Source organism: Chionomys nivalis, chromosome 6, assembly GCF_950005125.1.
Source record: "Chionomys nivalis chromosome 6, mChiNiv1.1, whole genome shotgun sequence".
Classification (NCBI taxonomy): domain Eukaryota; kingdom Metazoa; phylum Chordata; class Mammalia; order Rodentia; family Cricetidae; genus Chionomys; species Chionomys nivalis.
Window position 1 is genome coordinate 36,621,571 of NC_080091.1, and position 21,598 is coordinate 36,643,168.

General features: G+C 42.7%; 1 protein-coding gene across 7 annotated transcripts in view; it reads left to right on the forward strand.

The window, feature by feature from the left end:
- Nf2 (NF2, moesin-ezrin-radixin like (MERLIN) tumor suppressor) overlaps positions 1–21,598 on the forward strand; it is a 99,731-nt gene that overhangs the window by 57,344 nt on the left and 20,789 nt on the right. For 5 of the 7 annotated variants that reach the window (XM_057771458.1, XM_057771457.1, XM_057771463.1 and 2 more), the window contains 7 exons: positions 370–445; positions 4,087–4,221; positions 10,468–10,542; positions 12,177–12,290; positions 15,554–15,676; positions 16,976–17,193; positions 20,063–20,168. In XM_057771458.1, coding sequence (XP_057627441.1) covers positions 370–445; positions 4,087–4,221; positions 10,468–10,542; positions 12,177–12,290; positions 15,554–15,676; positions 16,976–17,193; positions 20,063–20,168 — 847 coding nt within the window. The remainder of the gene's footprint in view (positions 1–369; positions 446–4,086; positions 4,222–10,467; positions 10,543–12,176; positions 12,291–15,553; positions 15,677–16,975; positions 17,194–20,062; positions 20,169–21,598) is intronic. The other 2 variants (XM_057771461.1, XM_057771460.1) reach the window with 1 other exon arrangement.

Consider the following 21,598-nt stretch of genomic DNA (forward strand, 5'->3'; position numbering starts at 1 on the left):
GAAACTCAGCTGTGCACGTGCTAAGTGAGTGCTGTACCACTAAGCTACACTCCCAACCCCCACATTCTTTTTTTTTTAATCACTTGAGACAGATGCCACTATTTACCAAGGGCAGATTGTGAAATTGAAGCCAAGAGACAGTGTAATGAGTCTGTTTTCTTATTTTCACGGGGATGGGAAATTCTGCTGCTTGTGTTTAATAGACTCTGGATTGGGAAAAGCTCTGCTGGTGTCTCGTCTGTCTCCTATCTTCTGCAAGTGTCGTAAATCCATAGGATAGGCATGCTGAGAATACTTGGCTTGGCAAGTGTCTGTCCTCCACCCTTGTCACTTAGCCCCAGTGACCGTGTTCTTCCATTCTCCTTACAGGGATGAAGCTGAAATGGAGTATCTGAAGATAGCGCAGGACCTGGAGATGTATGGGGTGAACTACTTTGCAATCCGGGTGTGTTGACTCCTCCCCAAGTTTCCGGGCTACCAGATAGACTGAGCCAGGGCCACAGAGCCCAGTGGGTTACTTCCTCATTCCAGGGTAGTTAGAGTCTTTTATGGTTCAGTGGTAAACAAGAAAAGAGAAAGACAGGGATCTAGAGCCTCCTCTTTTATTTGGGGACTTCAAATTAGATCAGAGGTAATTGCTAGTGGTACATTCTGGGACATAGACCTGGTTCTCTTCAGCGAAACTTGTTGGAATGCTGACCATGTAATATTTGATAATTCCGGCCTCTTGTGAGATCCAAGGAGCACCTGGAAATAGTGTCTTTCCCTGGGGCCCATAGAAAGTAAGGTTGCTCTTACAGATTCCTGTTTTGTTTGGGTGGAACTCTTATTCTCACTGCGAGGCTAATTAGTTTTCTGTTCAGACCATTAATGGTCCCCAGGCCTCTGGGAACCAGTGCTTCTGCAGAGAAAGGCATTTGTGTTCTGTTCAGATGTGGCCCTAGAGTATGCATTTCTCCTGTTGTGGGATTTGGCTTCTGGTTGCAGTGTATCTATCCATGGCTTCTTCCAACAGAGTCCATGCTGTACACCCAAGCTTTTCTTCCCTGGTGGATGAGTGGTTGTTAAGATGGCCACAGATGAATAGATCACCTGCAGTCATCTTCTGTCTTTATGATTCCAGTTGATCTTTGCTTTCCTTTTTCAGGTTCCTACATCTTTATGTTAACTTGGAGTAAATGGAATTAAGCACATATCCAGTATAGCTTTCTACTTAATTTGTTTTCTAAATACAGGGTTTGTGGATTTCATTGCATAAAAAACAAAACAGGGCACACTGAAATGTTCTGCTATAATAAGCAGGTGCCTAAAAAGGTATTTATAGGAATGCAGAAGGTTGCAGGGGCTGGAACGACGGCTCCGTAGTTGAGAGCACACACTGCTTTTGCATCAGGACCTGAGTTCAGTTACCAGCTCCCAGTTTGGGAGGCTCACATTGCCTGAAACTTCAATTCCAGAGTGAATTTGATGCCTCTGACCTCCGAGGGCACCTGCACTTATGTGTACAGACATATAAATATCTAACTAAAAATAATAAGAAGAACAAATCTTAAAAAAAATAAAAAAGAATGTAGAAGGTTGTTTCTAATGTTTCATGAGTAGTAGATGAGGCACTTGCTGCCTGGCCTGATATCCTGACTTCAGTCCATGGAATCTACATGATCAAAGCAGAGAACTGATTCCTGTATATTGTCCTGAGAACTTCACATGTATGCTGTAGCATAAACATGCATGCACAGACTCAACATATATAAGTAAATAAATATTAAATAATTAAAAGATTCATTCATTTCTTCATAACATTCACTTCTTTGAGGTTAGGCCAATTTAGTAGGTTTCTGTGGTTTTGTCAACCCACCTAATTTCCGTTACCCACCACCACTATTAATTGTCTTTAAATAAAAAAGAAAGAAAAGAAAAGAAGAAAACATTTTGCAGTCCTTAAAAAACCTCTTAGGGCTGGGCAGTGATGGCACATGCCTTTAATCCTAGCACTTGGGAGGTAAAGGCAGGCGGGCGGATCTCTGAGTTTGAGGCCAGCCTATATTCTACAGAGCAAGTTCCAGGACAGGCTCCAAAACTACAGAGAAACCCTGTCTCCAAAAAACAAGAACAAAAAACAAAACCCTCTTAGTCTAGGCAGTGATAGTGAACACCTTTAATCCCAGCATTCGGAAGGCAAAAAGTAGGTGGATCTCTGAGTCTGAGGCCAGACTGGTCTACAGAGTGAGTTCCAGGACAGCCAGGGCAACACAGAGAAACAACCCATCTCAAAAATAAAATAAAACAAAACAAACAAAAAGCCAAAAAAAAAAAAAAAAAAAAAAACAAACTAATGTTCCTTATAAATTTATTTTACTTAGAAGAAAAAAATTTTATATATATATATATATATAGTTTCATTTGTTTATCTATTTATTCCTGGTGGTGAGCAGAGGATCATATGCTAGAGTTTTCTTTTACCATGTGGGTTTTGGGGGGTCAAACTCAGGTCATCAGGTGTGGCAGTAAGCAATTTGACTTACCAAGTACTCAGCAGTCTCCAAACCAGCTGCTGCTTCTTCATAGGAATATTTCTACATGAATCAGATGAGCATGAACTACTTTTTGTTTGTTTTTTATGTTGAACAATAGACAAAGTTAAAGACATTTTAGTAGTTTTATGTTAGAGATCTTAAATTCTATCATTAGGAAAGATAAATGCTTAAAACATTTTATTTTAACTGATAATTAGGTATTTGAACATATTAATGGGGTACTAGGTGATTAAAACAATCTCAGAGGAGTTATTATGCTACCCTCTCTAGTCTCTAGGAGTGTTGTAGTCATAATGATAATGAAAGGTAGAATCCTTTCTTTTTTTAATTAAATCATCAGAAACATAAAGAAATATCTTATTTTCCAAAACAGGGTACAGATGTAAGAACACAAGTCTCACTTCTGTTAGCACATCACTTTGAAAAGCTTTGCAGACAAGAACACTCTTGTGCCTGGGTGGCAGTGCCTGGTTTCAGGTGTTAGAACGAGTAGAGAGATTTATCTTAGAGCACACACCTCCCCATCCAACACCTGCTGTTAGATTGGTACTTCTCATCACAGACCAAGTACCTTCTCAGTGTGCAGATTTGCTGTCCTACCCTTGAGTCTTGGCTCAATTTCCTTATTGTCAGCAAGGAGTCAGGAGCTATCGTGTCCTTGTGTGTACAGGGAGTTTCTTTCCACTACAAAGACTAAACAACACTGGCAAATTGGTCTGCCTGTGAGGATGGAGCCAATGGCTCCATAGCTGGGTCAGTAACATGGAGCACAGGGCACTAAGCCTCTGGTTGTACTAACTGCTGCCCAGGAGTCCTCTCAGAGATACAGCATTTATATAACTAACTGGTATTTTAAACAGCTTCATTGAAGTATAATTTGTATACATTTCTTCCAACATTAATTATCAGGCATTTGAAACATATGGGAAAATTAAGTTTTCAATGAATGCCATATATACCCACCATGTAGCTACCCCCAAAATGCAGTTAATGTTTTACCATATTGGGTTATAGTATAGTAAAACTACAAGACTGCATTGTAATCTAAAATAAAACCATCTAGTTCCTAGACTGAAGTTTTTCCTTCTAGCCATCCAGCAACTTTTATGTGTGTGATGATGATCAAAGCCAGGGCTTTGTATGTGCCAGACAAGAACATTGCCACAAAGTAACCGCGGCACCATGATGCTACCATTTCCTATAATAGGAGAAATGTTCAAACATGTGGATTCTGTCCTCCTCTGATAATCTGGTTATTTAAGTAGTATTCACAACATTTAAATTACCATTTCTTCAACCACCAAGCCGGTGACAAGAGCCTGAGTCCACAGTGACTCAAGGGGACACACCAATCACAAAAATGGTGTTGTTTTACCTCTGCTTCCCTAAATTCAGAAGCTGGAAGCCTCCTGGGTTACAAGAGAGCTGTGATTTCTGTTGAGACTTGTTGAAACTTGTCAAATATAACAGTGTATGCCAAATTCTTTAGAAAGTTGACTAAAATCCCCAGCTGGAAGCTGACAACAGCTGCTCTTTATTGGCTCTGCAGAATAAAAAGGGCACAGAGTTGCTACTTGGTGTGGATGCTCTGGGGCTTCATATCTATGACCCCGAGAACAGGCTGACCCCCAAGATCTCCTTCCCGTGGAATGAAATCCGAAACATCTCCTACAGCGACAAGGAGGTAGGACATGTCTACACTGCAGGTGCCACTTGTGGTACAGCGGTCCTGCAAAAGGTCCCAATCCAGGCCATCTCCTTGTCAGTGAAAGTCTTTTAATTCCCAGGCTTTAGAACTTTGGTTGTTGATTTTTAAAATACTTACGGAATGGTTTTGGCATCCCTTCTTCAAAGGGCATGGCTAAAGCCCACTATTGACTAACAGGAGAGTGAGCAGCTCAACTTGTCAAGACTAAACCCCAAAGAACAGAAGAAGGAAAAAGGAACATTTCTGATAACTTGACTTTCTATTTCTTTTGTTTTAAGTGTGGTCTATGTTAAGCTTCTCTATGTACTGTGTTTGATGCATGTAGTGGAAAAGTGCATGAGAGAGAGAGGGAGAGAGAGACAGAGAGAGAAAGCGCATGTTGGAGGGAGGGTTCTTTGTCTTAATTTTTAACAGGGTTTCGTTGTGTAGTCCTGGCTGACCTTGTATTTGCTATTTAGACCAGTAGACCAGGCCAGCCTTAAACTCTCAGAGATCTGCCTCTGTTTCCTGAATGTTGGGATTAAAGGCGTGAACCACCATGCCAGGTTGACAGTTATATTGTTGTAATAAGAGCGGCAGGGCTGTGTCCCCGGCACCCGGACGCCCGCATGGCTAGCTTATGCCCCGAAATAATTACACCGGAATTGTATTCTTTTAATCACTGCCTGGCCCATTAGTTCCAGCCTCTTATTGGCTAGCTCTTACATATTGATTTAACCCATTTCTAATATTCTGCGTAGTACCACGAGCTGGCTTACCAGGAAAGATCTTAACTTGCGTCTGTCTGGAGTGGGAGAATCATGGCGACTCCTGACTCGGCTTCTTTCTCCCAGCATTCTGTCTGTTTACTCCACCCACCTAAGGGCTGGCCTATAAATGGGCCAAGGCAGTTTCTTTATTAAATGAAAGTAACTCCTCCATCATTATATATTTTGTTTTTGTCAAGAGGTGTATAGTCAAGATTCTCTAAAGAAACAGAACAGATAGGATGAATATGTATATTAGAAGGTATTCATTAGATTGGCTTGCAGCCTGCAGCCCAAGTAGCCCAGCAATGGCCATCTCACTGGAGAGACTGAGAATCCAGAAGTTGTTCAATCCACAAGGCTAGATGTCTCTGCCGTCTCAATGTTTGTTGAAGGCCTGGGGGATTCCTGAAGAACTTCTGGTTTTTAGTCTGTGTTGTAATCCCATTGAAGTCAGCTCTAATATTGGTAAAGGAATGCTATAGCACCGGGATATATATAAACTTGCTAGCAAGAGTGAGAGCAAGCAGGCAAAAGTTTCCTTATTCTATGTCCTTTTATGTGGGTTACCACCAGAAAAAAAATGGTCCAGATTTAGGGTGGGTCTTCCTGCTTCCTAATCTGGTTAAGAAAATCCCTGGTGGCGCACGCCTTTAATCCCAGCACTTGGGAGGCAGAGGCAGGCGGATCTCTGTGAGTTCGAGACCAGCCTGGTCTACAAGAGCTAGTTCCAGGACAGGCTCCAAAACCACAGAGAAACCCTGTCTCGAAAAAACAAAACAAAACAAAACAAAAAAAAAATCCCTCACGCCTTTAATCCCAGCACTTGGGAGGCAGAGGCAGGCGGATCTCTGTGAGTTTGAGGCCAGCCTGGTCTACAAAATAAGTTTTAGTGTAGACAGAACTGTTACACAGAGAAACCCTGTCTGGAAAAACCACACAAACCAAACAAAACAAAAAATAAAAGGGAAAAAGGAAAAAAGAAAAGCCCTCACAGGAGTGTCTAGCAGCTTGGGTTTTAATTGATTCCTTGATTCTAGGTGCAGTCTCAAATTGACAACCAAGATTAGCCATCAGTGGGTATTTCTCTCAGCAGTAACAGGAGTGAAGATAGCAGGCTGCCATCTATATTTAGAAGGGTTAGGGGATATAGTTTAAGGAATTTAGGTAACATTCATTAGGTTTGAATATTTCTGTGTAGCCCAAAATAACTTGAACTGACAGCAATACTCCTGCCTCAGCCTCCTAAATTCTGAGATCACAGGCATATGCCCAGAGTGGATTCATATATTTCTATATAGGATGATGACTTTCTTCAAATGCAGCAGTCCTATGTTTTATGTATTCATTATTATTTTTTTAATCTTTACTATACGGTGCTGGGGATCAAACCCAGAGCCTTGCACATGCAAGACTCTTGCTGTCCTACTGAGCATTACCCTGGCTTCCTATTCATTAATTTTAAAAGAATTATTAAACATCTGCTTTGTGCCAGAGAGCAAACAGAAATGAGGAAAGTCCAGCATTAGCCCGCCAGTCAGTAATGCCTTGACTGCTCTAGTACATAAAATACAACGTGGACTGCTCAGATGGCTCAGTGAGTAAAGGTACTTGCTATCAAGCCGAACTACCTCTACTTCAATTCCTAAGACCCACATGATGGAAAAGGAAAAGAACTAGCTTATACAGGTTGTCTCTGACCTTCACACATCTGCCTGGGCATGTACTCCACCCTTCTTTAAGTAAGTAAGTAAATAAATAAATAAATGAGTAAAGTGTGAGGAGCTGATGATGTTGTTGTGGAGGGCCTCCATTACAAGTGCATTAACTCTGGCTGTCTGATCAAGTTCTCAGAAGAAATTACTGTAAAGGCAGGGATATGTTTGATATCCATGTCACCAGAAAACAGGTACATTGATATCTTGTGTCTGATGGGTAGAGTGGCAAGGCCTGGGAACCAGAGTGGTTTCTGCTTATCAGGGCGTTCCAGAGACGGACCCTGAGAACACAAGACACCAGGCAGAAGCAGGCAGCCTGGCCTGTGCACATCCACGCAGAGTAGGCCATGAATGACAGTGATGTTTCATGTTGTCTGCAGGTCTTGGAGCAAATTTCTTTCTATTTTAGCAGCTCAAGGAAAGCAATACTAGGCCCTTGTTTCCAGTCTGTGGTTTAGATTACTCAACCATGCTTGCTGAAGCAAATTGTACTTGCCTCTCTTCTTCCTCCTCCCTTCCTCTCCCTCTATTTCTGCCTTTCAGACAGGGTCTTTCTGCATAGCCTGGAACTTAGCAGTCCTCTTGTCCCAACACCTCTAAATGCTGGTGTTACGGTTAGGCATTATCACACCGAACTCAAAGTGAGCTGCTTGTTTTACATTTATCTATTTACTTATTGAAGGAAGGGGGTGTAGTATGTGCCAGGGTGAGTGTATAGAATTCAGGGGACAACTTGTTAGGTGTCGTTTCTCTCCCTAACCATGTTGGTACCAGGGGTCACACTCTTTTTTTTTTTTTTTTTTTTTTGTAACAGCCTGGCTCTCCTGGAACTCACTTTGTTGACCAGGTTGGCCTTGAACTCACAGAGATCCACCTGCTCCCGCCTCCTGAGTGCTGGGATTAAAGGTGTGCACTACCACTGCCTGGTCACATTCCATTCTTAAGGTTTGGTAACAATTACCTTTATTTACTTGCTGAGCCATTTGCCAGGCCAATTGCATTTCTTAATCTAAACATTCTGACAGTTGGTTTTGTAGCTGGTTGTCCTGAGAAGTGAGCATTAGGTAGTTGTTTGTTTGTTTGTTTTCAGGTTCTTAAATTGGAATCTCCGCGTGACTTAAAGTAGTCAGTGTTCCACTGTGTAACTAGTCCTTTGCCTCCCGCTTTCGCCAATGGTTACTCAAATACTTGTTTTTCAGAGCTCAAGGATTAAGGTCCCCTAGTATACCCCGTGACACAACCAACTCTAACGTGCCCTCTCAAGGGGCGGGGTTCCATCATGTTCTATCATATCAGTATCTTGCACAGCAAGCAGACTCCAAGCTACTTGGGCATGCCTTATGGGACTTATTTATAGCAGTCATCCTGCTAAAACAGTTAGTGATTCTTTGTGTGTGGCCTGACGTGACAGAGAGCCTGTCTGTGGTTTCCGTACTTTTTGTGACTTCCCACTCACAGCTCTAGGGTTCATTAGCAAGGCTAAATATAAGCTTATGAAATTCATAAATAATATTCTACACCAGAGCAATACTATGACTAAATTAACTTGTCCAAAGTCTAAACAAAGAATTTTTTTGTCATCGTTCTATGTGTGCTCATTTCTTATTGGACAATAGAAACATGTAAAGAAATATCCAAGAATTTGCCTTCCTCGGCAAGTTTATTTGCTAAGCAACTCATTTTTTTGTTCCATTTTCTGTTTTATATTTAGTGGTTCTGAGAATGGAAACCACATGCAGGCAAGACCTGTATATCTGGCTCAATCATTTTTTAAATTTTTTCCGGCTTTGCTAGGGGTGGCTGTACAAGTCTTTCTTGGGAATGTGTGTGTACTTTTACAGTATTTGTTAGCATATACTAATTGTACAAAGTAATGGGTGTCAGGAAGGCATTTTTATATGTGCATATAAAATATATTTGACCTTGGGCTGGAGAGATGGCTCAGCGGTTAAGAGCATTGCCTGCTCTTCCAAAGGTCCTGAGTTCAATTCCCGGCAACCACATGGTGGCTCACAACCATCTGTAATAAGGTCTGGTGCCCTCTTCTGGCCTGCAGACATACACACAGACAGAATATTGTATACATAATAAATAAATAAATAAATATTTAAAAAATATATTTGATCTAGATATGCTTTTTAAAAAAAGATTTATTTTATTATGTATAGCGTTCTGCCTGATGTATGTCTGTAGGCCATAAGAGGGCACCAGATTTTATTACAGATGGTTGTGAGCCACCATGTGGTTGTAGGAATTGAACTCAGGACTTCTGGAAGGGCAGCCAGTGCTCTTAACCTCTGAGCCATCTCTCCAGCCCCTTGTTTTGGTTTTGAAGCGGGTCTATGTTGTTCTGGTTGGCCTGGAACTCTTTATATAGAACAGATTGGCTTCGAACATATGATCTTCCTCCCTGAGAGCCAGTGTGAAAGGTGTGTGTTATCATGTTCAGCTGAGAGTTACATTTCCAGGGGCATTCTTGGAATCTGGGAGCTCTCTGGTCTCCTCAGTGGTTCAGAGTAGCAGTTGACTTTGTGTGTGTGTGTGTGTGTGTGTGTGTGTGTGTGTGTGTATGTCTCTGTATGTCTATGTGTTTTAAGTTTCTCTTTCTAAGTTGTCAAAATCCTTTTGATTTCAGGAACTGTATTTTTCTCTTTTACAGCAATCTATTTTTCTTCATACTGTATTTCTTCTCTTAGCATCTTTTACCTACTGACCATGTTCAGAAACCCATAGTAACTTGCTGTATTAAGTGTCACCTATACCAAGCTTTCTTTTTTGGGTCACCAACCAGCTCCCAAATCATGACACAGAGATTTATTATTAGATATGAATGCTTGACCTAGCTTAGACTCATTTCTGGCCAGCTCTTTTAATTTAAATTAACTTGTTCTTCTTTATTTACCTCCTTTGTTCCTCTTCTCTTCTCAACCTAGATTTCTCCTCCTATTTATTCTCTCTGTTTGCCAGCTTTGTCCCTCTCCTGCCTGACTACTGGCCATTCAGCTTTTTACTAGATCAATCAGATGCCTTAGGCCAGCAATGTGAAACAGCAACACGTCTTTTAATAATTAAACAAATGCAGCAGAAACAAATGCCACACACCTTTACAGTTAAATACTCCACAGCATAAGCAAATGTAACACATCTTTGCCCAGTTAAAATAATATTCCACAACAGTCACCCCCTCTGAGGTTTTTCTTCTTCACCACCTATCAGCATTCCTATCCATCTAAGCCTGCTGTATCAGTGCAAATTACTAAAGAGCTAATATGGTCAGTATCCTGCTCACCATCCTCCTCTTCTACTTTTCAGTGCTAGATACTGAGTTTATTCTTATTACTTGACTTGTCTAGAATGCCCCTCCACCCTGTCTTTTAGCTATTCTGCCATATACTTCTAAGACCAACTGTAATACCTCCCATTGTGCTAGATCTGCTCTAAACCTCTAGGGTATTTGTGACATGTCCCACCAATGAGACACTGATATATGGTGTTGTTGGATTAAGTCCTATTAGACTGCGAACTTTATGAAGGCAAGGAGCTGTGCCAGTGTGACTGGGTGCCACTGTCAGTTCCTCATAGCTACCCAAGACGGTTAGGGTCATGAAATTCTGTAGCCCCAATCTTGGGCCCTGTATGCCTCAGACTTACACAAGGCTTTATTCCTGGGCACCAGGAGGCCAGGACTAGAGGCGGTGTAGTTGCTACTTTATGGATTCCCGGTTGATGTCATATGAAACTGTACTCCTTTCTTCCAGTTTACTATTAAGCCACTGGATAAGAAAATTGATGTCTTCAAATTTAACTCCTCAAAGCTTCGTGTTAATAAGCTGGTAAGTTGAGAGCCTGGTTTTCATGACAGAGAACTAACTTTTCTAAGGAATTAAATGATCTGTGTGTATGAATGTATACACATACACATGCTTCTCTGCCAGGGAGCTGGCCCTAGTTTCTCTTGCTAAGAACTATAAAATGACATTTGATTTGGTAAATACTTTTCTCTTTGGTTTAACCTATACAATTAACCTTTTTGAGGGGAGGGGAGGTGGGAAGTGGAGATAAAATCTGGAGCTTAGTGCATGTCAGTGCATGTCAGAAAGCACTCTACCTGAGGTACATCTCAGCTCTCCACTTGCCATGTTGATTTGCATTTTATAATTACTAATGAAGTTACATCTTTATACCTGTTGATCAAATCTAATTTCCTGTTCAGTTCTTGCTTTGGGTCTTTTGACCACTTTTCTCTTGGGTTGTTTGTTTGTTTTCTTTATTAATTATTATCCTCCTTGTGAGGCTCGTTTTCCTTCTTTATGATGTCATGGCGAGTAAACATTTCCACCTTTCATGTCAACACATCTCCGTCGTAAACTGAGCGGACAGTGGTGGCGCACGCCTTTAGTCCCAGCATTTGAGAGGTAAAGGCAGGCGGATCTCACGCAGATCTCTGTGAGTTTGAGGTCATCCTGGTTTACAAAACGAGCTCCAGGACACCAGGACTACACAGAGAAACCCTGTCTCGAACCTCCCTCCTCAAAAAAAAAAAAAAAAAAAAAAAAAAACCTCGATCATTTGTTCTTCTGTGTTTTCTTACTTGACGTCTTATCTTGATTTAAAAAAATACTCTGTGTTTTCAAATAAAAGTTACTTTTGAAACTGGAATCAGCTTTTTGGTATGGGGGAGAAAGCCAGCTTATTTCCTTCCATATAAATAATCTTTGACTCAACCCAATCCTGGCTGATGGTCCCTGATCTGCCATCTGTCTTGCCACATCCTGACTTAGGATACTGTGGTGATGAATGGAGCATCCTCTATTCACTGTGTATGCTCCCAGAACTGAGAACACGGCTTTTGTGTTTTATTCCATCCTTTCTTCCTCAGATTGCAGCTGTGCCATGGTGGGCTGGTAGACAGCAAAGTAAATTTTTTTTTTTTTGAGGGTTTCTCTGAAGCTTTTGGAGCCTGTCCTGGAACTAGCTCTTATAGACCAGTCTGGCCTCAAACTCACATAGATCCACCTGCTTCTGCCTCTCAAGTGCTGGGATTAAAGGCATGCACCACCACCGCCCAGCTAAATGGCATTTTTATTTATTTATTTGGTTGGTTGGTTGGTTTAGTTTTTTGAGACAGGGTTTCTCTGTAGTTTTGGAGCCTGTCCTGGAACTAGCTCTGTAGACCAGGCTGGCCTCAAACTCACATAGATCCACCTGCTTCTGCCTCTCAAGTGCTGGGATTAAAGGCATGCACCACCCACCGCCCAGCTAAATGGCATTTTTATTTATTTATTTGGTTGGTTGGTTTAGTTTTTTGAGACAGGGTTTCTCTGTAGTTTTGGAGCCTGTCCCGGAACTAGCTCTTGTAGACCAGGCTGGCCTCAAACTCACAGAAATCCGCCTACCTCTGCCTCCCGAGTGCTGCGCAAAGTAAATTTATATACTTACCATATTTCCTCCTATTTCTGTGCCATAGATTCTCCAGCTATGTATTGGGAACCACGACCTATTTATGAGAAGAAGGAAGGCTGACTCTTTAGAAGTTCAGCAGATGAAAGCCCAGGCCCGGGAGGAGAAGGCTAGGAAGCAGGTGAGTAAGACTGCAGGTTTTGTTTCTTTCATTGGTTTGTGTATGTATGTATCTGTGCACTTGATTTTGTAGGCCAAAGGTCAAACTTGGGTATTATTCCTCAGGAACATCTACTTTTATCTTTTGAGGCAAAGTCTCTTAGTGGCCAGGGATTTACTGATAAGCTAAGCCAGCAAGCCCTAGGCTCTGGCTGTTTCTACATTCCTAGAATGCTACTACTATGCCTGACCTTTTTTGTGAGTGCTAGGGATCAAACCCAGGTACTCATACTTCCATAGCAAGTACTTTTTTAAAACTGAGTTATCCCTCCAGTCTCTATCTTCTTTGTTTAAGGCACATTCTTACTATGTAGTCCTGGCTGGCCTGGTACACTCTGTGGAGCCAAGTCAGGCCTCAAACGCAAGACAGTTTTCTTGCCTCAGCCTCCCTAATTCTGGGATCACGGACATGCCACTATGCCCAGCTAAGACACGGTTTTAGGGCTAGCAAGGTGGTTCATCAAGGAAAAGTACTTGCTGTGCAAACCTGACATTGTTCATGTGATATCTGAAACCTATGGAAAGATGGAAAGAGAGCAGACTCCACAGAGTTGTCCTCTGACATCCACACATCACATAGGGCATGCGCCGCAAACTCCGTGTTCTCATACACTTTAATGAATAATAATCATTAAAGATCTTGTGTTGTTTTGATTTGGTTTAGTTTTTGTTTTGTTTTGTTTTTTGTTTTTTTGAGATGGGTTTTTCTGTGTAACTGCTCTGGCTATCCTAGAACTTCCTCTGTAGGCCAGACTGGCCTCAAACTCACAGAGCTGCCTGCCTCTGCCTCCTGAGTGCTGGGATTAAAGGTATGTGCCACTACCACCCGACCTAAAGACCTTGTTTTAATTGATATTACTTTTGGTCAGTCTCAGCCTACGAGATAAAGGATGACTGTTGTCAGCCTGATAATTCCTGTCTTATTCCATTCCTGTTGGATCTTTTTTAGCTAATGCTCAGATAATGGGTTGTCGACTATGAAACTAAGCACTTGGGCTGGCGAGATGGCTCAGTGGGTAAAGGTAATTACCACCAAACCTGACAACCTGAGTTTGATGCCTGGCAGTCACATGGTAGAAGGGGAAAACTGACTTCTACAAGTTGTTCTATGGCTGTCACGTGCACACTTACGTATATGAATAAAATAGACATAATAAAAATTTTAAGGGAAATTCATACTAAGTTCCAATAGCATATCTTAAAAAAAAAAACAAAAACCAAGATCATTAGTCATTTCTGTACTTATCACAGACTTGGGACAAGGTAACCAGGCATGGTTTTGTCTCCCTGTCTGTCTAGCTGTCCTTCTTTACATCTGTCTTCCCTGCCAAGTCAGTGCCCTTTCTAATTAGATGGTGATAGAATAGAAGTCGGCATTTCAGTGCATGTTGTGGATGCTAATAAGGCTCCCGCTGCACTCCTTGCTGCAGGTCAGCTGGACGCACATGGCTGGGCCTCTGCAGGAGGTGCTGGCAGCACCTATCAGCAGACTGGACTGGCTGCATTGATGTTTTCTACTCACAGACATTCTCTGCTCACTGAAATCCACAGCTAGTTTGAGCCTTGCTGCTGAGAATTTCAATTGTGGTCTGGGATGAACTGTTTGATGGAGTAGCTACAGCTGCAGTTGGCTCCCCTCAGGACTTGCAAGCTCAGAGGTGTAATAATTAGTCTGTGTGGTGTTCTCTGATTTGGGAACCCCAGAGAGGCTGGCTCCTAGCCCCAGGCTTTAGAGAGAAATACCCAGTGTAAGGCAGTGAGCTGTGAGCTTGCCCTCTGCTTTCTGGAATAGTAGACCATCAGTGTCTTCTTTTGGATGCTTTAGGGATAATGGTATAGGTTCTACTGAACAAAAAAGTGCTACTACGCTAGCATGGAGGAGTAGTGACAACTTTAAGAAACATACTCGTTGACCTTACTTTCAGCAGAGGAAAGTTTAGAAGTTAGAGGAGTATGACGGCCCCTGGGCCCTGGGAGAAAATAGTGCAAATGCTGCCCGGTGGAACATGGCAACCTTGAAGCTAAATCTTTTCATCTGTGTGACTCAGTTTTCTCATCTGTCAAGTGGAACTGGTGCTGCCTCTTTTTAGAGGACGGATTGCATCTGAAAATCTTCATAAGGACAGGAAGTCCTTTATTATTTAGGTGAAGGTCTCATAGAAAGTACAAGGCTGGGAACTAGGGACAGCCTGGTCCTTTTTTTTTTTTTCCCAAAAGGAGAATAATGGAAATGGAAATTGTATTTTAGTGGAAATTGAAGAACAGATTGCCAACTGTTCACTGAGGTCAAGAGGAAAATCAAAGAACTTTATTGCTTATCTATTTTGCATGATTTTTTCAATTACAGGGCACTTAGGGAACTTCATATTTAGAAAGGGTGGCCTTGTAGTACTAGAGTTTGGGTGAGATTGAAGCCAGAAGGAGTAATTAAACATGATTTTGTTATCTAAGGCAGAAAATAGTACATTGGCCACTTCTGGCTTCTGCTTTCTGAACTCAGTGTCCTGGAATTACAGGGAACTGTGCTGTCTTTAGTCTTGGTCCACTTATTAAGGTTGGCAGGTGGCCCAATTAACATTGTGATCCCGAAGGCTAGGAGATGGCAGTAGAGGCTTTGTACTGTTTCTGTAAGGATGGGGTCTGTGTTCCTGCCTGCCTGTGAGTTGCCTCCACATGGGGCTGTACAAGACTGTACAAAGCCACTGCAGCTTCCTGCTGTGAAATTCGGAGTGGGAACTATCATTCTCTGTAAGCAGAGGGGGAAGTGGTGCTATTGTGGATGAAATTGTGTGAAGGGGCCGTAGGGACCGAAAATGTCAAGGTAGCTCATCTGAACAGATAAGAGAGCTGTGTTTTTCTGGGCCACTGTTTTGGGGAGGAGGAACCTGTATGGAGAACTGCCATTCAGAGAACAGAGCCATGTGAGGTTTCCCAAATAACAGAGCTTTGTAAGGTCATATCATATTGTGTACAAGTATGCTCTTTTCTCTTCATGTGGAGACTGAATTTGGGTTTTGTAATTTGTACTCACTGGAATTTGTTTCAAGAAGTACATCTTTTAATTCTGCAGTTAGTTTAGGACAGAGAGCAGCAGACAACAAGAATGACCCAGGCTACCTCAAGTGAAGACACTGGAAAGAAGCCCAGAGGAGAGTAAGGCTCCAGAAACTGCCCATTCTTGGGTTTCTGCAGCACTGTGACTTGGAACTGTTCTTTTACCCCCAGATGGAGCGTCAGCGGTTGGCTCGAGAGAAGCAGATGCGGGAGGAGGCCGAGCGAACGAGGGACGAATTAGAGAGAAGGCTTCTGCAGATGAAAGAAGAAGCGACAATGGCCAACGAAGCTCTGGTGATTTCTGAGGGTTAGGGCTCTTGGAGGTGACATGGGACTTGTGAATTAGGCCTTCTGTGGACTGTGAATTTATTTCACTTTTTAAAACACCAGTACTTTTTCTTTTTGGAAAATTTAGGTTCAGTTCATTTGCAGTCAAACTCCACTTTCATAACTGACTTGCCTCTGAGTCAGGGTTCTTGGCCTTGGCCCTACCAACTTTTGGAAAGTAGTACCAACCAAAATCTGGTACTACTAACAGAATGGTTCTCTGCATTGAAGGATATTTGTTATGTCCTTACCTCTACCTGCTAACTGCCAGTAATGACGTTCCAGTCTAAAAATACCCTAGGACTGGGATATGGCTCAGCGGCAGAGCTATTTTCTAGCATGCCCAAGACTTTATGTGGAGTGTTTTTTGTTTTGGTTTGGTTTTGATTTTTCAAGACAGGGTTTCACTGTTAGTTTTGGCTGTCCTGGAACTCACTTTGTAGACCAGGCTGGCCTCGAACTCACAGGGATCCGCCTGTCTCTGCCTCCCAAGAGCTGGGATTAAAGGTTTGCGCTGCCACCACCGCCAAGGCTCTACGTTTTTACTCATTTTTATGTATTCAGTTTGGCGGTGTGATGAGTTGGAAGACAAGTTTCAGGTGCCCTGGACTGGACTTTGAATTCATTATAAAGTCAAGGAAAACTATGTATTCTAGATCCTGATTGAAGGAGAGGCATACCTGCCATGCCCAGCTTATCTTACATTTGATTGTCCAGCACTGCAGGAAAATAGTCTCCAGACATTTGTTCAGGAGTAGACAGTGGGCATGACTCCTACTTTTGAATCACTGACTGAAAGGGACAGAACAGAGCTTAAATTGTTTATTCCCCCACAAACATAAGCTTCTGCTGAAATGCATTCTCTATATAGGATGATTTTTTTTTCCTGTGGTGGAGCCTGCAAGGCCTGCAGGGCTGAATCGTTAGTGTGACAGACTGGGGGTCTCTCAGTGGGAATTCATAGGGAGGTTAAGACTGGTTCCTGGAGGTTGGAGAGATGGCTCAGTGGTTAGCAGCACTGGCTCCTCTTCTAGAGGATCTAGATTTGAGTCCCAGCACCCACATGGCAGCTCACAACCTTCTATAACTCTAGCCCCAAGTGATACGTTGGCCCCTTCTGGCTTCCAAAGGCACTGCACGTGCAGGTGCACAAACATATATGCAGGCAAAACACCTATACATAAAAATATTTGTTCTTGTTGCTGTGTTGGGGGAGTCTGTGGGAAGATAAGCATATATACTATCTGAGAGTACTTTCCTTCCCAGATGCGGTCTGAGGAAACAGCTGACCTGTTGGCCGAAAAGGCACAGATCACGGAGGAGGAGGCCAAACTTCTGGCACAAAAGGCTGCAGAGGCTGAACAAGAGATGCAGCGAATCAAGGCCACAGCCATTCGGACAGAGGAGGAGAAGCGCCTGATGGAGCAGAAGGTGCTGGAGGCTGAAGTGCTGGCACTGAAGATGGCTGAGGAGTCAGAGAGGAGGTGAGTGGTTGTCCTCGGCACTGGAGCCTGGTAAAAGGTTGCTTACTTGGTTCCAAACCTTCTTCTGTGTTGTGGAAACAGGACTATATGACTCCTTCCTTGACAGGCTGGTAGGATGGAAGTACTGGGATAGAACATAGTTATTTTGCCTAGGGAACCTGTCTGTCATGCCTCTACACCTTCTAATAGTGAAGTTTGCAGGAAAAAAACATTTAAACATATCCATAGACTGTTGTTTGCCAAAGAATTGAGAAGAGACTTTTTTACATTTAAAAGAGGGGGGGAAGCAGTGTGCTGGAGAGATGGCTCACAGGTTATAAGCAATAGCTACTCTCCAGAGAACCTGGTTTGATTCTCAACACCCACATGGTGACTTAAAACCATTTATAATTCCAGTTCCAGGGGATGCAACCCCCTCTCTGGCCTCCATGGACAGCAGGCATGCACCTGGTACACAAACATACATGCAGGCAGAACACCCATACACATAATAAAATAATTTTTCAAGAGGGAAGTGGAGCCAGGGAGATGGCCTAATCAGTAAAGTACCTGCTACACAAGCATAAGGAGACCTGTGTTTGTATCCCAACACCCATGTAAAACCTAAGCACAGTGACATTTATCCATAGCCTCGGCACACAGTTAGGAGTGAAAGCAAAGACAAGCGGATCCATGGAACTCACTGACCAGCCAGGCTAGTTGAATTAATGAGCTACTTATTTAGTAAGAGACTCTCCACTAAGGTGGAGAGCAGTAGAGGATTACATCCCACACTGACCTCTGCACCTGCCCACACCCACATAATCAGCTTGGTTCTCTTTCCTTTTGATGCAGATCAATGGTAATTATTTACTTCAAAACAGAAACTAAGTGCCATTTCCCTACAGTTTTTCAGGCAGTTAGATAGGGGAACAGAGCGGCTGTGTGTTTTGTGGCCAGGTTGAAGGACAGAACTGTTGTCTATAGTCTTTAGACTATTCTAGGCTCTGGATTGTTCTAGTCCTGTAGCCTTCAGATAAACACTGGCACATTCCCCACAGCATCTGGCTCTGTTCGTTTAGAGCATTTGAATTTGGCTCTTAGCTACTAAGGTACATTCACTACAGTTTTTCTCACCACTTTTTTTTTTTCAATGTGCATTGGTATTTTACCTGCATATATGTCTGTGTGAGGCTGTCAGATCTTGGAGTTAGAGTTGTGAGCTGCCATGTGGGTGTTGGGAATTGAACCTCTGGAAGAGCAGCCAGTTCTCTTAACTGCTGTTCCATCTCCCCAGCTCCTCTCACCACTTTTGCATGTCATTATGAGAATATGGTTCCTTGATGCCTGCCCACCCCAGGCCCCATAGGGATATGGATATGGATCCATATCTCTAGGACTGGACTCCTGTACAAGACTTCTATACTACACCTAACTCATAGAGCAGGGTTCTACACCAAGACTCAGTGGCAGGACTTCTTCCTGCCCAAAAAAGTTAACAGTTGACCTACAAATGTTTTGTTTTGTTTTTGAGATTTATTTATTTATTTATTTATTTATTTATTTATTATATATACAGCATTCTGCTTCCATGGATGCTTGCACACCAGAAGAGGTCACCAGATCTCATTATAGATGGCTGTGAGCCATCATATGGTTACTGGGAATTGAACTCAGGGCCTCTGGAAGAGCAGTCAGTGCTCTTAACCTCTGAGCCATCTCTCCAGCCCAGCCTACAAGTGTTTTACTGGGGACATGAAGGAAAAACTCTTTTACGCTCTTCCCTTTGTGGCCCCAGTGTAAGGCTTGTGATGATGCCCTCCTTTGCCCCGCCCACTCTTCACCCAGAAATAAGCATAGTATCTCTGGGCCCTTCCCACTCTCTCTTTTCTCAACCTGTTTCAGAGGTGGGTTGGTTTCGTTGCTGATGTTGTTTGTTTGTTTCTTTGTTTTGAAACAGGGTTTTACTATGTAGCCCTTGCTGTCCTAGAATCCACTATTGTAGACTAGGCTGACCTCAAACTCAGAAATCTGCTTTGTAGCAGGATTAGTAAAAACCCAGAGATAGAAATGGGGTTCAACTTGAAGGTCAGAAAAGCAAAACAGCCAGCCACTGGCTCTTACCTCTACCTCAATCTGAGATGGCGATCCTGCCTCCAGGAATCTCAGAATAAGACTGTGTCTGAGAGCTGTCTCCCCCATCTTATATTCTTCTTTAGTGCTGGGATTAAAAGTGTTCACCACTGGGATTAAAGGCATGCACCACCCGATTTCTATGGCAACTAGTGTGACTATTGGGATTAAAGGTGTGTGTCACTACTGCCTGGTCTATAAGACTGATCAATAGGGATGTTTTACTCTCTGATCTTCAGGCAAGCTTTATTTATTTAAAATACAAATGAAATAACTCTACACTGCCTGCCTCTGCCTCATTGTGCTGGAGTTTAAGACATGGGCTACCAACACTAGTTTTTTTGTTTTTTGGTTTTTTTTTTTCTTATTTTGAGATTGCATCTGCCTCTATTGCCCAGGCTGGCCTCCAACTCCTGGCCTTACACAGTTCCCCTGCCTCAGCCTTTGGGGTAGCTGGCACCATAGGCACAAACCACTGTACTTCTGCTGGCTTGCAAAACTGCCACTTTGGTTGTTTCCCAACAGCTACCCCATATTATAATCTAGCTTTACCATTGAGATGAACAATACCCAGGAATACTGTTCTTACTTTGGAAGTTCTGGCTTCCTGTAAATGTTCCTGTCACATTGTCCTTGTTTGCCTTGTTAGGTGCCATGTATGGGGTTAAGTTAGGTTCTTGCTCTAGATGTAAGGTAAATGTCTACATGTTCTCCCTGTCCCTTTCTGTGAAGCTAATGTCTCTTTCTTTCTTTGCAGAGCCAAAGAGGCCGATCAGTTAAAGCAAGACCTGCAGGAAGCCCGAGAAGCAGAGCGAAGAGCCAAGCAGAAGCTCTTGGAAATCGCCACCAAGCCTACATATCCAGTGAGTCTGGGCTGAGTCTAGCAGCCTTTGGCTGCTTTGGTCTAGCAACTTCCTTAAGCCTCACAGCCCTTTAGTTCACCTCATAGTGCCTTCAGGGTGACAAAGCAAAGCAAATAGAGAGCCTGAATAGAACCCTCCTAGTCTTCCATTTAGCCTGGACTGACTAGTCAGTTACCACTCTTGTTACTTAGATAACAGACCATAGGGCCATTTCCAGCTCTGGAATGTTTATTACTACTCCAGTCTCTACCTTCAAGAGAGTGCTGTGCATGACAGACACAGTGCACATTTGTGCACGTGGCACATTCACATATTGCACAGATGCATTCAGGACACAGACATAAGTGCCTAGGGTATGAGTTGGAGAAATGTGAGCAGTTTGCTATTGCCGTGTGTCCTTGTTATCTACTCCTGAGTAACAGATAACCCCAAGCAACCATTTATTTGTCTCTTGGGCATGGTGTGTTAATCAGACTCATGTCTTCTCTCAAGATCTCTCAGATGGTCACATTCTTGTGACAGCTGGGACTGTGACAGTATGAGGGCTCAGCTAGGCTATGTACCTGAAATAGATGTGTCTAAACATCTATTGGAACAAATTTTATAAATTACTATCCCTTTGCTCTTTCTTTTAGTAATGTGTCCGGGAGGAGAAAACACCAGTTCCTTAATGACATCATGTCCTCTGGGTGGATTATAATTCAGCTAGCCAGTCCCTATAGATGAGTATTCAGTATGATTTCTGTAGCAATTTTGAATACAACTGCACTGAACATCCCTGAATACAAATCTTTGCACATATATTTGACAGTATTGGTAGAATCAGTTCTCATAAGTAGAACTGTGAGGTCAGGTGCTCACTTGTGATACTTACCAAAGAGATTATGCTTGTTTCTGCTCTCACCAGAAGAGTAACAGCTAGTGCTCTTCTTTTCTGGGAATTTTTTTTTGACGTGTAAGATAAATAGATGCACCCAAATTATAGCTATCCAGCCTGATGGATTTTCACAGGCCAGACTCTCTCATATATCCAGCATTCATTCCTGAAAACAGAGTATATTTAGCACTGAGATGTCCCTGCTCAGAGCCACATTTGACAATTGCCACTTTCCCTGCCTTAGACCTCATTGCCATAAATGAAAGCTCAGAGGTTCCTTCCACACACTGTTCCATACTGGGAAAAGATCCAAGGATGAAAAAGACAGAGTGTGCCCTTAGAAAGTTTGTAGACATAGAAAGACAAAGACATGAAAGGAGGGAACTTTGCAGTGTGGGCTTGAGGGAAAGACCTGTAGCAACACTGTGCACACTGTGCTAAAGACCTGTAGTGTAGCAGCACTGTGCACACTGTGCTAAAGGCCTGTAGTGTAGCAGCACTGTGCACACCGTGCTAAAGGCCTGTAGCAGCACTGTGCACACTGTGCTATAGA